The 16,705-nt window shown below is 40.3% G+C and overlaps 1 protein-coding gene across 4 annotated transcripts in view; it reads left to right on the top strand.

Moving 5' to 3' along the window:
- Nucleotides 1-16,705, top strand: part of lsamp (limbic system associated membrane protein) — a 245,977-nt gene that overhangs the window by 63,110 nt on the left and 166,162 nt on the right. For 2 of the 4 annotated variants that reach the window (XM_085379555.1, XM_085379554.1), the window contains exons 1-2: nucleotides 3,044-3,261; nucleotides 3,340-3,512. The exons of the other annotated variants lie outside the window; for them this stretch is intronic. In XM_085379555.1, the coding sequence (XP_085235681.1) occupies nucleotides 3,253-3,261; nucleotides 3,340-3,512 (182 nt within the window). In that variant the 5' untranslated portion in view covers nucleotides 3,044-3,252. Of the gene's footprint in view, nucleotides 1-3,043; nucleotides 3,262-3,339; nucleotides 3,513-16,705 lie in introns of those variants that run through there. 4 annotated transcript variants of the gene reach the window in all.

Genomic DNA, 16,705 nt, shown 5'->3' with positions numbered 1-16,705 from the left:
TGCAATTAACACTTCTCAAGGCTTGGAGAAACAAAAAAGCCGTCTTTTGATAAGTTAAGAAACTACAATTTTTGTACTGTCATGAAAACAAATCACTACATGTATATACAGTGGGCCGTATGAATCATTTCAGAGCCGACTAGCACAGTTCATTGGTTAACACTTTGGTTCGTTGACATGGCTTGAAGCCAGCAGAGCTCCTTTCTACTTTGGAGGGAGAGGTAGTTTGTTGTATTTGTCATATTAAAAGATGTGATGAGGCTTTTTTTAACTAGTCCAAAAGGAGAAAATAGAAACTATTTATAAGCACATGCAAAAAGTTTTGCATCCATTTACGACAACCTAATACGACTGGTCACAGATGGGATTCGTTAATTTAGATGAGATGAGTTCCCAAAGTTTCAACAAAACTTGGGGAACTGACAAATCCCTTCTCAAACTGTCAAAGGTAATAAAAGCCCAAAGTGTTGTATTTTCAGTTGTTTTGCCTATTGGTGGACAAAATATGCTGTCATCAACTGTCACAGGACTCATAAACTCATAAAATTTGGGTAGATGTAATCTGGCATGGGACAAGTTCTTAAGTCTGTGAAGGTTCTCGGTCATCCAGTAGGGAAGGAAGAGAGTAATGCAGAGGGAAATTACTCTCTGCATTTAACCCATTCACTCAGTGAATGTGAGTGCGAGTTGGTTATCACAGGTAGAGAGAGAATAAATGAGCACAAGCACACATTCATGTATATCTGCTCAATCAAAGCGATCTCTCAGATCCACTGTACAGCATCCTCAGTACTACACTGAAATAATTGTAGCTATTACCAGGAGTCCCATCTTGCTTTAGCAAACAGACAGTTTAACCTTTAGACTGAAGGTACGATGAAAAAATAGATGCTTATATTTGCCAAAGGAACTACAGTAGGTTTTTTGATCTGTACAGGTGCATTTAGACATAGCAGTAGTTTGAGCTAAATGCTAGATGTACTCTCAATGTTTACATGTTCATGAAGCAAATTAGATGTATTCTTCACATACTGTAATGTCCTTTTTATATTACAGTATTAGCCCCATGAAATAAACACTAAACACATGGTACAGCTCAAAGTGACGTCATTCATTTTGAACAAATGACACAGGAAAGGGAAATTGTTGCCAAATTATGACACTAGAGGTGAAGAATGCCTGCACTTAACTTTACAGCAATCTCTCTAGTTGTTTGTGAGTGACCATGAGAACACATACTGCAAATACAACGTACCGAGCTCTTGCATCCCTATCAAACTTATGGTCCATAATCTGCTACATATCACCGTGTTGTCACGGTGTTGTTTAACGGGAGGGGCGTCCAGCTGTTAATCTATCGAGACAATAAACTGCTGTGTGCAGTTGTTTTCTCAGCATTTTGCAACCCTTTCTCCACGCACACGCACACACACACACACACGCACACACACACACGCAAAGAAACATATTGACTTAAAGTTGAACAATACAGGTTATTTAGCCTTTTAAAGAAGCTACAGCTCAGATTTGAGATTATATGCTTTGCTGTGTGACTGGATTTCATATGATTTTTACCACAACTGAGCTTTGTACAGATGCAGATCTGGTGTCACTTCCACAGACATATTTTTAAATCAAATCAAATCAAATCACTTTTATTGTCACATCACATGTGCAGGTACATTGGTACAGCACATGCGAGTGAAATTCTTGTGTGCGAGCTTCACAAGCAACAGAGTTGTGCAAAATACAATAACATAAACAGGCAAAATATACGAATGGCTAAATCTGAAACTAATAAATATATGTACAAATGGACCTCTGTTGGTGAAAGCTTGTACATAAACAACTTCAATTAGTCTTTTAAATATTGAGGGTATTTACACAGCGATAGGTAGAACAAGGAGAGGACAGTTTGACTATTGTGTGCGATGTTTTAAAGTAGAAGGCAGGAAGAGAGTGATAAATCGAGGGATTGAGAAGTGTTAAGTAAATGCTGACACACATCCACACACACACATACACATAAATTCCACAGAAGAGGAGTAGACACAGGTCATGCTCAAGTTCAGGCCTCCTGTGCCATCATCAGCTTTTTCTTGTGCTCTGACCTTTGACCTCACTTTAATTCAAATGGAACACTCCTCGCTTCCTGTCTGAGTGCGTCTCTGTCCCTCTCGGTCTTTATCTTCTCATTGTCATCATCTTGCAAACTCTGAGCTCACAGTTCCTGAGTACATCACACAGTGTATTGCATGTGTGTCTTTAGAGGCAGTAGAGGATTTTGTAAATGACTTTTAGGCTGGGAATCTATTAAAGCACAAGTCAAGTGAAGGGAACATTAGACTTGAGCAAGTGTCCTAAGTAACACAAATCAACTCTCAGGATTTGACTGATTTAAACCAATTTAAAGCCACTGCAATACTTTTCATTAGTGACACAATAGTGTTATCTTACTGAGAAAATTAAATCATTTAGAATGTAGTTGCTCTTAAAAGTTGTTCTTCAAAGTCTGCTTTATGATGACTGAATAGACTTTCAGGATGTTTGCCTGAAGACAACCACTTGACATGACTTTATAGCAGATGTAAAAGTTGATTGCACAGGATTTTGTTGAAATAAAAATGACTTAAGTACTTAAAAAATTCATTTGTTCAGTAAATCCAGTTAAAGAGAATTCCTTAAAACCAGCAATAGTGAAATTTCAGTTTGTCACCATTTTAATTAACACCGTTAGATATTCGAATAAGTATCCTGCCAGTTTATTAAACTTTTAACATTTAGGTTGGTTAATTTGAATATCAGGGTCTAGTTCATGGGAGAAGGAGACTGAGAGATGGATTGGGTCGTGGCTAGGGATGGGTATCGAAAACCGGTTCTTGTTGAGAACCGGTTCCCACTGTTTCAATTCCTTGGAATTGTTTGCCATTTTTGCAAACGATTCCCTAATCGATTCCAGTCGCCCCGAATGACGTCACCACGTTGCGGAGCGTCATTTACCTGGCAGGAAACATGGCGGCTCAAACGCTCAGAATTGTGGTTATACTTTACGAGAACGGATGACAACAGGGCAACTTGCAATACTTGCAAAGTAGATATTTCATTTAAGGGAGGAAACACTACGAATATGCAAAAGCATTTGCTCACAAAACACACGATGACCTTAAATGAATGTCGTGTTTTTAATTCCGCTCCGGATTCGTGAATCTCAATCCAGCAGCAGCGGTAACGTTTGCACGTCCTCTCCCGTTAATGCGGCAGGTAAATAATCAACTAACAGTGCATATTATGTTAGCGCGATCTGCCTTATTACAAAACCGGCCATTACTGTGCATTTAGGTGACCATGATGAGAGAGACAGACAGAGTCTGGCTCAGATGCTGGCAGCTCTCGCTGCAGTCTACCGGTAGCGTCTCCTTTCAGGCCAGGATAGACGAATGTCACAGAGCAGTGACTAAGTTTGTGGTCAAAGGCTTGCACCCATTTGTCACAGCAGATGCCCCCGATTTTCGGTAAGTGAATGTGTTTAATTGTAGGCAGGACATTACTGGATATTCTTGTGTAATTGCTACAGAATAATTTATGTTATACTTTGTTATTGCTACAGAAGAATATTTATTTTATTATTTTACATTTACAATTTTTTCCCGGGGACCCTGTGACACCCCATTGAAGAGCCGTAGGCTGGATCTCTTAAGCTCTCACTGTTGGGTTTGTAAGGCCATGTTACTCCTAAATTTCTATCTTGTTCAAAGAGAAGATATAAAACAAAGTTCAAAGCTAATCGACCTTAGTGTTCTCCTTTTTTAAAAAGAATCGATAAGAGAATCGATAAAGAATCGAATCGTTAAACAGAATCGAAAATGGAATCGGAATCGTGAAAATCTTATCAATACCCATCCCTAGTCGTGGCTGTTCGTTCTGGTGAAGAGAAGGCTGAGTTTAAAAGCAAAGCTCTTGATTTACCGGTTGATCTAAGTCACTACCTTCACCTGTTGTCACAAGCTCTGGCCGAAAGAAGGACATTGCAGATACAAGTGGTGGATATAAGTGATTTTCTCCATAGGGTGGCTGGCCTGTTCCTTGGTGATAAAATGAAGAGTTCAGTCACTTGAAAGAGGATCTGAGTAGAGCCGCTGCTCCTCCAGACTGAGAGGAGTCAGTTAAGGTGGTCCAAGCATCTGACTCAAATTTCTTTTTCTAGGATCTTTCCATTGAAATACATCTTGATTTCAAACAAAAGATTTACCTCCCAAAAATGTTTGTAGAGCAAAAATTACAATCTGCTTTCCATCTGACCTCCATATGTGTGGGCGGATAGAATAAGTCATACTGCAGTCAGGGCTTGTAAATTGGCCAGTGAAACAGTCTAAATCCCCTACGCATGAGAGTTTCTGTGAGAATAATCGGTAGTAGTGTGTGTGATATCTCCGCACATGTAATTCTAAATTGAAAGATTGATTTTTTTTTCATAATGAAAGGCAAAGGGCTGGGAGGGAGGAGTGAAGAGTGTAAGCGCAGATGAATGGATGGATAGATGACACATTTTCCCACATTTCTCCTCAGGCATTCAAGCCAGAGATGGTGCAGAATGCAAAGTGGGTCCAAGCCATGCACACCTATATGTGTGCATTGTGTCTCAGTGTGTAGGCGTGTATTGATTGCTGCAGGTTGATGTTTTATTAAACAGAGGTGAGGGCAAAGAAGGGAGTGTCAGAGAGTGCCCCTCACTGTTGGTAAAGCCTCTTTCAGTTGGCCTTTTGCTGCTTTTCCTGCTTCTTCCTGCTTCCATTCATCCCTTTAATCAGTGCTCATCACCTCCTCACTTCTTACTTTCTTTTTTTATCCATTTTTTTCACGCTCATTGAATCCAGCTCACAGCTTTTCTGTTTCTGTTATAGTCCTCCTTTACAAGCAATTAACTCACAATGCTGACATGTGCTTCTTGTGCATGTACTCATCCCGCTCTTTGCATTTTTGCACTGCACAACCTTGTCGCCTCCTGCTTTTTCACTCAACCTCAGTGCTTCTTTCCTGCAGTCTCTCTTTACTCTTTCTTTCTCACCCTTGTCCTCCCACTTCCCCGCCTCCCCTGAGGAAAGCTGATAAGTTGGTTAGAGCAGACACGCCTTCACGCTCTCCTTCTCGCCTCTCATTTCCTCCTCCTACATCTTCCAGTGTTTGAGATCCCGTAGACCCCCGTGGGATCTATGAATCCCTGATGTCTCTCTATCCCTCATTCCTCATCTTCAACCCTTTCATTCGTCTTCCCTCTAGTCCAGGAAGTGAGATAACGCTACATGCGTCCATGAACTTCTACTCGCTTTCTTCCTCTTCATTCACCCACACTCCTCTTTGGCTCCAGAGGAAAAGCACACACAAACACAGACACACACACCCACTGAGACCCAGCAGTAGTAACCATGCTGCATCTTGTAGAGATTGTGCGCTGTTTGTTGTCAAACAGTTTAAAAACCAAGTATTGTGAAGCATTCCATGCATTTGTGTTCATTTCCTACAGTGCCCATTTCAAAAATCTCGCCACTTTTCTTTTGTACGTTTGTACCCTTAAAACTATTCTCCCTATCTTACAATCTGGGAATAGGGGTTAAGAGGGGGTTGCATGTTGGAGAGCCAATCAGCTGGTCCAGTCATGACTAGGGATGGGAATTGATAAGAATTTAGCGATTCTAATTCCATTATCAATATAACTTATTGATTTGATTCCTTATCAATCCCAATCATTGGGATCTCATTGGCTCCGTTTTGAGAGTCACCACCATTGTTAAGCAGAAATAAAGACATTATATTCATGCAAATTAAATTGCATGCTGTGGATCACATGTTTGAGCATGTTTGTTGAGGTATTTCCCCTCTTTGTTGTGATCAGTGTTGGAGTCATTACTCAAAAAAGTCATTGTTACACATATTGCATGAAATAAGCAAAAGTAATGCAGTACTTTCCTTAACTTCTGGGAAAAAGTCATTCATTATAAAACTCATTACATTACTTTCATGTTACTCATGTTTCATGTAAAATAGCTGAAACACACTGTCTCATAATCACCATTTAACAATTTTTACTTGAGTCTACAACCCCACACACCAACACAAATCCTAATGAGATGTTTGTATTCTACTAAGATCTTTCTCTTAGTAGAATACGAAGCTGGACGCACCAAGCAAAAATAAAAACCAGCACAAGAAAGCAATCGCCACAGTGATTCTGCTTTAGAAATGTGAACAGGTAGAAAGGGAGGCTGATTACTCATCATCTTGTTACCTCTTAATGTTGTGGCTGACTCATCTATATACAGTTTGTAAATCAGAAAATATTATTTAGGTTTAAGGCTAGTTGCAGAATCCTAACCATAACCCTAACCTGTATTCAGTTTTAATATTGCCTTTTTTAGACAAAGATACTGTAGAATGTCAGTTTGTTTTGTTTTGGGGTTTTTTATTTCTTTTTACTGCCTTAGGGTACAGATATGTTAGAAATCAGCTGGTTATTGTAATCTGTACAAAAAGCAAATGTATTTAAAGTTGTTTAAATATTTTTCGAGCATTCTGTATCTGCAAGCAGACTGCATCTTAAATTGGGCTGCCATAAAATGCTCTTCCTGTGCCCACTGTTCTGGCACTGGTGTAGAAAATACCCTCAGCAAATAGGACATGGCTTCAGACAAAACATCTACAAGTGGGCGTTTGGCCTTAAGAGGCCCGCGTACAGTAATTGCTAACTTCACACCTCCTATTCAAGCTCAGTTGAGTGGAGAAAGGCTCATTTCTATTTTTGAGTCATATTTCCAGCAATTTGAAAAACATGCAATCACACATGTGAATGAAGCACTAAAACATTGCAAAAGACGTTTGTTGTGACTTGTAGTGGCAAGACAGGCCTTTCCCTGGCTTTCCAACCTCCTTCTTTGTATTCCCTCCTGTTTCTTCCCACCTTTATGTTTAAGAAGAGTGGCGCACATGTGGAAACGGCATGTGTCGGTGTAGCAGCAGCTCTTTCAGGGTGGCCACTGGCCTATTGATTTTCTCTTCGCTTTTTTTCCCCCTCTCTCCAATAATGCCTAGCAGAGGATGTCAGACAGATTGATTGGGATAGTGTGGTTTGTGTGCTTTTGTGCCGGCACCGGCCGCAGATCACTCTTCGTCATCGTTTCATGTTGAATGAAATGTGCAATTCGAACACTTGTCCTCCCCTTCGGACCGTTGAACAAAATGCCACAAACAATCAATGGCAAAATCAAACACACATACTGTAGACGGAACGCAAACACCAATTGTCATCCGACTCCCGCCCGAGAGGGACATTCGCTGATAGAAATCAAACACGGCGTTCAAAGGCACAAACAAAGCTTTAGGACAGTTCCTGATGAAGTACTGTAGATCGGCTATTGTAGCAGGACCATGTGTTGTTTAGCTGAAACGTTGCAATTTGTTTTTTGAATGCAAACTAAAGCTATCTTGGGGGAAAAGGAAAAAAAGATTGAAATGTCTATTTCTGCTCAGTCACTGAGATTATTTTGCTGAAAGTGCATTTCTGAAATCCCAACGTGCAACAGCTTAATGGCCCCTGAACCTCAAACAAATAATATCGTTTTGGTGAGAAAGAGGTTGATATCAGCTTTATTATTTTGAAGCTGAAAAGACAATGAGACCACAGTTGTTGCTTCTTTTGTTTCCTGATCAAAAGGTGGTTTCAGTTATTTCAGTATTGGAAAAAATATAATTGAAATCTACACTGTTGGGAGCGAAGAAGTAGAAGAAATAGAATCAATCTCCCTGACCAGACAAAGATGAAAACAGAGGTCAAACTTTTGAAAGATTGACCTTCAATTTTAAAATTGTTCACTATCTCCAGGGACACTGAACAGAAACAATCCGTGAACAATGATAAAAGGGAAAATTGTGTCATTTTCAACAAGTTTTGCTTTGTTTTTCTTTTGTTCATATCCAGTCATGTACCTTTGTGTGACTCCATTAAACGTATCATACGTTTTTCAGCCCTAAACAGGCAGTTCAGATTTTTGCCTTTAAACTCAAGATCAAAACCTGCCTGCCTATATCACAGCAATGGACCTTTTAGATGTCCATAACTCTCAATATGAACGCACAGTTAATTAAATGCCAGCTATGTGTCACAGCTTCTCTCTGGCCTGCTCATTAACCTTCCCCATTCAATATGTCAGAGGACGTAACCTTTTCACGGCTCACTCGTGGGGCTGAGACCCTGTTTTCTGAAAAGCACTTTTCCCATCGCAATGCATTTATTATTCTTTTATGATTGTATAGTCTGCCTGAATAATATTATCATGGCCTGATTTTTAACTGCCTCACTAAAACACACAGGCCAGCTAGCTTACGTCGAGCCACGTCAGCTTACCGAAGGAGTCAACCGCGCATCGAGGTCGTGCATTGAGGGGGAAAAGGATGCTTAACGTACGTGACCAGCCGGCCTTTTATTAAAGTGGGTCACTTTTAATTATAGCCGGCTTTCATTGTTACCTTTGCTGGCTGAATTCACATCATTAATTTTGTAAAGCCGTGCTGTTACTAACGCAGAATGAATTCATGTCTGAGAGGCAACTGCACACGCTTTATGATCAAATCAACAATCAATTGAAACTGTGGACTCACAGCCGTTTTCTTATTATACGTATAACCCAGGGGAACCAAACAGATTACAGGTCGTCACAGAGAATCTCATCTTGCCATTTTATTAGGTTATTGTTAAGAGAATGTTATTAGTAGAAAAAAGCCCAGGGTGGTCACCAGTAATTCCTTATAATGCTGTATGTGTGTGTGTATACAGCCTTCAAATCCTAGTATATTCACACTTGTCAACATGTATACAGCACATGTGTTGACATCCACTTCTCAGGCTCTTAAGTCTTCTGTCTTTCCAATCAATACTCTGCCATTTTACCTTCACAGTGCAGGCTTGGCCCCCTCCACAACTCAGCACCTGTCGCTGGAACGGTAGAGATCTGTCACAGACCTTTCCTCATTGAAACACGAAATCACCACCAGGAGCAGAGAAACGGCGCTGCCATTTATAACCATCCCCCATTCCTTTGTAAGACCCCCACGGGGGAGCTGCAATGAGAAGTGGGGGAAGTTGAAAGGTTACACCCTTTGAGAGAACAGACTAGACAGGGATTTGGGATCCAACCTGAACAGGAAATGGAGCCATCTCCATCTGGCAGGTTGTTCATCATGAGGTAGCTTGTCAGATATAGTTCAGGCATTGGGAATTGCTTCAACTTTCTTCCTAGCTAAATTTCTCGAAGCTTTAAAAATGACTTTACAGCAAAAGGTGTGAAATAACTTCTCATGTTACTCTATGCGTAGTTCAGGGAGGAAGTGCCAGCGAGCAGGGAAAGCTTTACACGCACTACTGACACAACTAGTTTATTAGAAAATGCCACTGTGGTCGTGCATGTGTGTCCTCACAGAAATACAACCCACACAGGCGGTTTTATTCATACATAACCTTTGTCAGTCTTGAAAAGGGAGAAAGCACCTTAGAATTCTTGGATAAGGCTTTAAAGTACACACAGTACTTCGCCCAGCTTAATCTAAAATAAGTTTTGTACACCAGGCTGATTTCTGCCACAAGAGGCTTTAGGATTTGAGGACTGATAATGATTATAGTCTTGGGGAATAGTGGCTGTGATGCTGATGGTGGTGGAGGTGGTGCTGTTACGGCCTGTGGCCATAAGAAGTCCGTGTGAGCTGCTGTGTTTCTGTGTCTCTTTACTGTGTCTTAAGACTCTCTGCAGGTTCTTCCCCTAATGAAGAGTAGTGAGCTCCTGATTGGACCATGGAGCACGTGACTGGGTTCAAAAAGCCGCTCTGACAGGAGAGAGAGAAGCGAGCGAGCAGTTTAGACAGCAGAACTGGCCCTGGTTTCCAATTTTTTGTGTTACTTTGTGTATGTGTAAGCGTGCTCTGTGAGAGCCGCTACTGGTGTGTATAAATTCAGTGCTTTATGCGTGCATAGGCTGAAGCTGAAGGGGTTGAGCCGCCTTTTCTTTTGAACTGTTTTTCTCCTTTTTCTGGGCTAGGAAGCGAGGGATAGTATTGTCATTTGTTTGTTTTGTTTCTTTCTTAGGGTTTAGTTAGTTTTCTCTGGCGGGACATAGTTGGTTTTGTTTATTATTTTGGCCTGGGCCTGAGCTATGCTTCCTGACACTAAATAAAATCACCTTTTTTACTCATAACCGGTTTTGGATGTTTGGTTTGGGAACCAGGGCGGGTACTTGCTTCTCTCTCCTCAAATCTTATGTGTGTCTCTACACGCCTAGGCTAGGGGCGTAACAGTGCAGATACTTTTTCTGCTGTGATGGGACTTCTTTGGGAATTCCTTAAGAAAATTTATTTGTATTTTTTTTTATTCTATATAATAATTTATAGCCTGAGCAATACGGGATTTTTAAGACTGAATGTCAATATTTGATGTGATTTAAAAATCTGATATTGGCCGATGTTTCTTTCAGCCACATAAAAAATTTCCCTAACAATTATAAAAGTCATTTATTTACTTACTAAGAGTAGCAAGTAAAAATAAACTTGTTTTTTTGTCACAAGATGTCAATTACGATCTGCCTGACTAAGCTCGGATCTGCTGGTTAGTTTGTTCACCCTCTCCAGAAAGCTACAGAGTGCCCTCTGGTGGATAAACTGTGTAATATTCATCAGTATGCATGGCTGAAGGGTGTTTCTACCATCTCCTCCTTGCATTGTTAATTTTCATTTAGCAGCTTAACAATGAAAATGAAAAAAAAAATCTATTTTTTCAAATATTTGCTATTAGTAGCAAATCGGGGAATATTATTGGTCAAAAATATTAGCTGGTCAGGTCCTATAATCAATCTCGTTCTTGAAATATCTTCTATTGTTAAGAAACACAAGACTTCATAGCTTCCTCTTGGATTTAGTTTGACTTGCCATTTGTATCCTGCTATTCTAAGCACATTCATTGTACAGGTAAAAGTTACGTAAGACAGTGCAGTATGATTTGAGCTTTCTCTGTCACATGTATACCAACTAAGGTGTATGTGTTTGTGTAGAACTGTCACCAACATAAAATTATTCTGGCTAACAAAGCCTTTATTTGTCTTTTTCTTTCTTTCTATGATCTCCTGGGGATGTCATGTGTCTCCATCATCCACCTGAATGAACCATGTGCCATGCACTACAGGTAAGAAAAGATGTCTCCTTTTTATTCCTTTTATATAATAAAAGGAGGCCTCCAGGATCATTTACTAGTTATGATCCATAATTCAAATCAAAGTTTGCACCATTGACGCGAAGATAAAGCCAAAGACCGAATGTGAACCTGCATTTGCATAATCAGTGCGTGCACCCCTGGATCTCATTGAATATTCATATGGTGCCGAAAACAAGTCTCTGAGTTTGAAAAAGAGATTGCTGTCACAGCCTGTGAATCACGGAGCAATTTTAGCTCTTGAAGGCAGTGTAATCAGTGCTGCCTGCTGTCATGCCTTCTTCACCCTCACAAAGACAGAAAAGCACTCACATACACATACACTGACACATGGGCACATACTATATACACTTCATATTGCTGATGTCTCCTTTAGACCAATGGACAGTTTTAAGAAAAACCCAGTCAAGGGTTTGTTGCTTGATGTGTCACACACTATCACTTCAGTTGCACTCCTCTCTAATCTCTCTTCTAAGGGGCAGACCTAATAAACCCAGTGGACAGCTACAAGCTTGAAGTGTCATGCAGCATCCATCCAAATACTTCCCCCAACTCACTCTCAGATGTGACTGAGGGATTCTTAAAAGCAGCGAAAGTGTTTATCTCCCAAAACCAATAGTCGGAGTACAAAACTTGGGGAAAGTGGAAAAGATTAGAAGCTGTCTCTCACCACTTCTGCTGCTGTAATTTCTTCTCTCCTAGCAAGTTGTGTTGGAAGTCTTGTCGCTTCCTTTTTAATGTTAGGAAATATGCATGACAGCAGCAAAATATAGGAGTCTTCTCTTTGTTCTTTGACAATTATAAATGTCTGAGAAGTTAGTGGACCTGCAATGAAACTGGTTAGTCTACAAGGATGAAACAGAGTTTGTGGAAAAGAGTAGAAATAAGGATTAGGAATGTAGAAATAACAAGACAAAAAAATCAATGGAGTGAAAGGAAGGGAAAAATGGATAAAGTAGTGAATCGATGACATGTAGCAGATTTTGTTACTGATGTGAGAGAGCAGTCGTTCTGTCATCTTCTTTTTACAATATTTATAGTGACATGTCACCGTGTACTACGGTTGAGGCCACTTATGTAAAAGTTTTATGAGGTTGTGACAAAATTTGCAGCAACAAATGAGAGTGTCACTGCAGTCTGGTTGACAGTGAGTGTCTCAAGGTTACTGAATGGATTGCCATGAAATTCATTTACAACTTTTTGCGCAGGTTAAGGCAACTAAATATATACTGTGGCAATTAAATACTATAATACTGTCAGTTTATTAGTAATAAAACAGCATAAAACCAAAATACAACAAACCTACTTAAGTGGCACACTCACAACCATAACTACATTTGTAAGACGCTGGGATGTCATGTTAGGAAAGACATCTGCTCTCAAGAAATTTTCCACATCACACATGCATTCTCTGTGTGTGTATATTGTATATTGACTGTACACTCATTTATCTGGATGAACTCCTTTGCTGTTCTGACCTGTGTACACAGAGTATCACTGAGTGAGTAATAGCTAAGCTAATATTTATGATTTGATAATAATAATGGATTGGATTTATATAGCGCTTTTCAAGGCACCCAAAGGGCTTTACAATGCCACTATTCATTCACTCTCACATTCACACACTGGTGGAGGCAAGCTAAGGTTGTAGCCACAGCTGCCCTGGGGCAGACTGACAGAAGCAAGGCTGCCATATCGCGCGATCAGCCCCTCTGGCCATCACTAGTAGGCGGTAGGTAAAGTGTCTTGCCCAAGGACACAACGACAAGGACAGAGAGCCCGGGAATCAAACCGGCGACCTTCCGGTTACAGATACGCTTCCCAACCCCCTGAGCCACGGTCGCTCCTCAACGCATTTTGTATTTATATAGGTTTTCCTACATATACTATTTACTTGGGTGAGTTTTACTGGCCACCACATATTTATATTTAATGAAATTCTTTTATTTTTCTGTTTACTGTTGGCTGATCTCTGAACTTTTATTTTGAAATTTCAGTCTCCTAGCACACTTCCTTTCATTTCCTGACTCCTATTTCTCTCAATAGGCTCATGTCTTCTTGACTGAATTAACCTCCACTGACTTTGACGAGCTTTTACTGATTCATGTATTTATTTATATACTTAGTAAGATCTTGTTTGTGGACACTGGAGGATGGATTGAGGTGATCCATGGGTCAGTTCTGACCCTCGGGCCATGTGGCCTTAGACTCTCTGCATTTGTAGATTTAATAATTGTGAGGAAAAGTTGGTTATAATGTTCCATATTGATCTTTTGTTGCATCACTTTAACCTTTTCGCAGTGGTTTGCTTTAACATTATACAGATTGAGTCATTTTTCCCACTTCAGTGTTGCTCTGAATTGCAGCAGTGCAGCAGTCAAGAAAGCTTTAAGTAACACACTCTTATTGTGCCAGCATCAATGACGTCTTACCTAGCGCAAGCGTCTAATCATAAATGTGATGAGTGGTTGTATAAGGGCCATTAGTTTTCTGTTATTATCACCATGAGTAATTATATACCCCAAAATATATATTTAAATAAATAAGTGCAGACTCATTTATTTAAAAAAGAGACGATGAGAAAAGATGTCAGCCCAGCACAGCGGCGCTGTAGACATTTGTCTCTCCCACAATGGCATGACGCGCAGCCCTCAAACTCCTGATTGCATTTGTAAGTCTGGCTATACTGAATACTCTGCTCATAAATTGCAAATGTGCTTCTTCACAGTGTTAAGATATATAACTTGCTCAGCCTCATAAGTAAATCATTGTTGGTGTTCCCTCTCTCTTGCTATCTCCCAAAATTGATGTTCAACAAGTCAAGCTGACGTATACTGGTTGTCATTCTGTGGTAGGCGCTCGTTGCTGCATTGTAGATGATTTTGTGCGTCAGTGTCCGGGAGTGTGTTGGTGTGTTTCGGTGTATCTGGAAAAGGACTGGTTTTGCTCGTTTATCTGCGTCGCAGGGATGGACACTGAACGGTGTGAGCAGCTCTGCTTCTCTGTCCGCTTGGTAGCGTGCTGAAGAGGGCATGAGCGGTTGAGGCGACGTTTCACATCGAGAGCAGAGCTGTTCATTTAGATAAGAGCAGGAGCGCTTTTGGGACGTGAAACAGAGGGTTAGGGCCACGGCCTGTAGATCAGCCAGCAGCCCTGGATTCGCTGGTATTTCAGGAGGAATTTAGTGGGAAAAACTGGGACTAATCCTGTTTGTAAAAAGTCACAGGTAGATTAAGGCCTGTTGTGTTGTCAGCCTCAACATAGACACAGTCTTGGCAATAAGGAGAGAGAGATATGTACTGGTCTGTGTGTGTGTAATGGTGTTTATTGGTGAGAAGTGCCAGGGGGATTTAAGAGGTTGGGTAAGCATAACTGACCTTCAGCAAACACACTACATACACAGGCTGACACACACAGGCGCATGCTGTGCGTGGATATTGCATTACATGCTTATTCATTCATTCAGAGTGTGCCATGTGAGATCAGAGAGAGTCTGTGGTGTTGTTCTCGGTGGCTTCTTTGAGTCAGCAGCAAAGAAGCCACAGATTCACCCTCACATATGCTCAGTTCTGACTTTAAGTTGGCACCAAACTTAGATTAGTATTAAGAAAAAGAAAACCTAAAGATTTGCCTATTAATAGTTACTTCACTGCTTAGGCAAAACTCAAGGTTACATTTTATTTCCTTTTTTGCAAGCTGTACCAGATTTGTGTTGTTAAATTGCTTATTTTGGATGTATTGGCCTCATTAGGCATTACTTACAGCTACTTTAACAGCAGCAAGGTTACTAAACAAAATCCATTCAAGAAGAAGAAAGTTTATTTGTTTTTCCCTTTAGGCCCTTATACTAAACAATAGTCATGCAGAGAAGGTTGACTGTAATTTAATTGCATGTAAATTTTATTATGTAATTTTGTTGAAAACTAATCGACAAATTAATACCCCAGCAATTAAAAAAAAATATCACTATCATGTATCATGCAGTTTCTACACTAATGTTTGACAAATAGTGCTCTGGACCAAAGGTGCAGACAGACAGCAAGACAATAACTGATGTTTGATAATTGCAACCTTAATGTGCCATCATTAAAAGAAGGACAAAGAAAAATATGCAGTCATGGTTGTACAAACTGTACGTGAAGCTGCTCCTAGCCTAGACTTTATACTCTAATCTCTTATTGTAATATAAAGTAGTATCTTGCCCAAGGGTATTTCGACATGCAGACTGGAATAGATGGAGTTCAAACCATCAGTTTCGTTTATTGTCGTCTCCCATTTTGCACATTTTATACTGCAAGCTATAACACTATTGTGATTTGTGAGTTGAAAAGGAGAATATGTGCATATTTGCATGGTTTTAACTGTGTATCGAAGATACGGCAATAAAAAGATACTAAAGTTCATAAACATATGACTGCAGGAATAGCAGACAGAGGCAATTATGGTATAAGTGCCTGGCAAAAACATAAAACCTAAATGGTCATTATTTTACTTTGTAACTCATGCAAAGGTGGTCCAGTAGAGCATAGGAATAAAATGGGGAGTTGGAAATGATAAAATGAGACCATCTTGCACGCTGTTATCTTACAGTATGTAGAAAGCAGACTCTTAGAGGCTAGCAAAAAAGCGTTCAGGTGCGAGGACTGAAAGTGAGCGTTGCATTATGGGGCTGAAAGGTTACCGTCCACAGAAAATTAGGTAGTACTCATGAATGAGTTTGTGTGTGTGTGTGTGTAGATATACGCATTTCCTCACCGCACCCCCACCCCACCCACACACTGTTACCTAAGATCCGCCACCAAATGTCCCCACCTTCTGCCTCATTTAACCTGGCAGAGCTCCCTGTAACAATTCTGCAGATGGCCACCTCTACTTTCTCCGTCTCTGTCTCCCTCTTTCACACATGATTTCCACACATTTCCACAGCCATTTGTCTCTCCCTCCTACATCCAAATCTGCAAATCTGGTTCCAGCTGAGAGCCTCTCAGTCTCTTGGCCACATTACTTTCCTCTAAGGTCTTTGTTTGCTCCCTGAACTTAAGCAACAGTAGTTTTATTTATTTTATTATACAAGATCTCAAGACTGAAGGCACTATTCTTCTGTTATAGGCGGAAAGGTACTCAGACCAACTGCAGTTTTATTGGAGAAACTTCAGCCTTTCATGCCTCTGCAGGACTGAAAGGGAAGGTGCAATGAAACTATAATGAAATGAAATCATCGCTTCCTGTGATGACAGTAGTTTGACTAATTCTTTAACAAAAATATGTAGAAAAAGACTTTGTTCTTGCATTTTGTCTGTCCAGCACAAAATTCAATCTTAATTTCAAACGCTGATAAATCCCATCAACAGAGCCTGCTATGATAGTCTCTCAAGACAGGACATCAGGTACACATGATTATACTCCAACAATGCAATTTCCAGTACCAGTGAAAGCAACAAATTCTCTCGCTTTCACACTCAC

Source organism: Rhamphochromis longiceps, linkage group LG14 (genome assembly GCF_057381845.1).
Source record: "Rhamphochromis longiceps isolate RC_006_pf linkage group LG14, R_longiceps_female_GT1.1, whole genome shotgun sequence".
In the NCBI taxonomy this organism is placed as follows: Eukaryota; Metazoa; Chordata; class Actinopteri; order Cichliformes; family Cichlidae; genus Rhamphochromis; species Rhamphochromis longiceps.
This window is presented reverse-complemented; position numbering and strand designations above follow the sequence as displayed.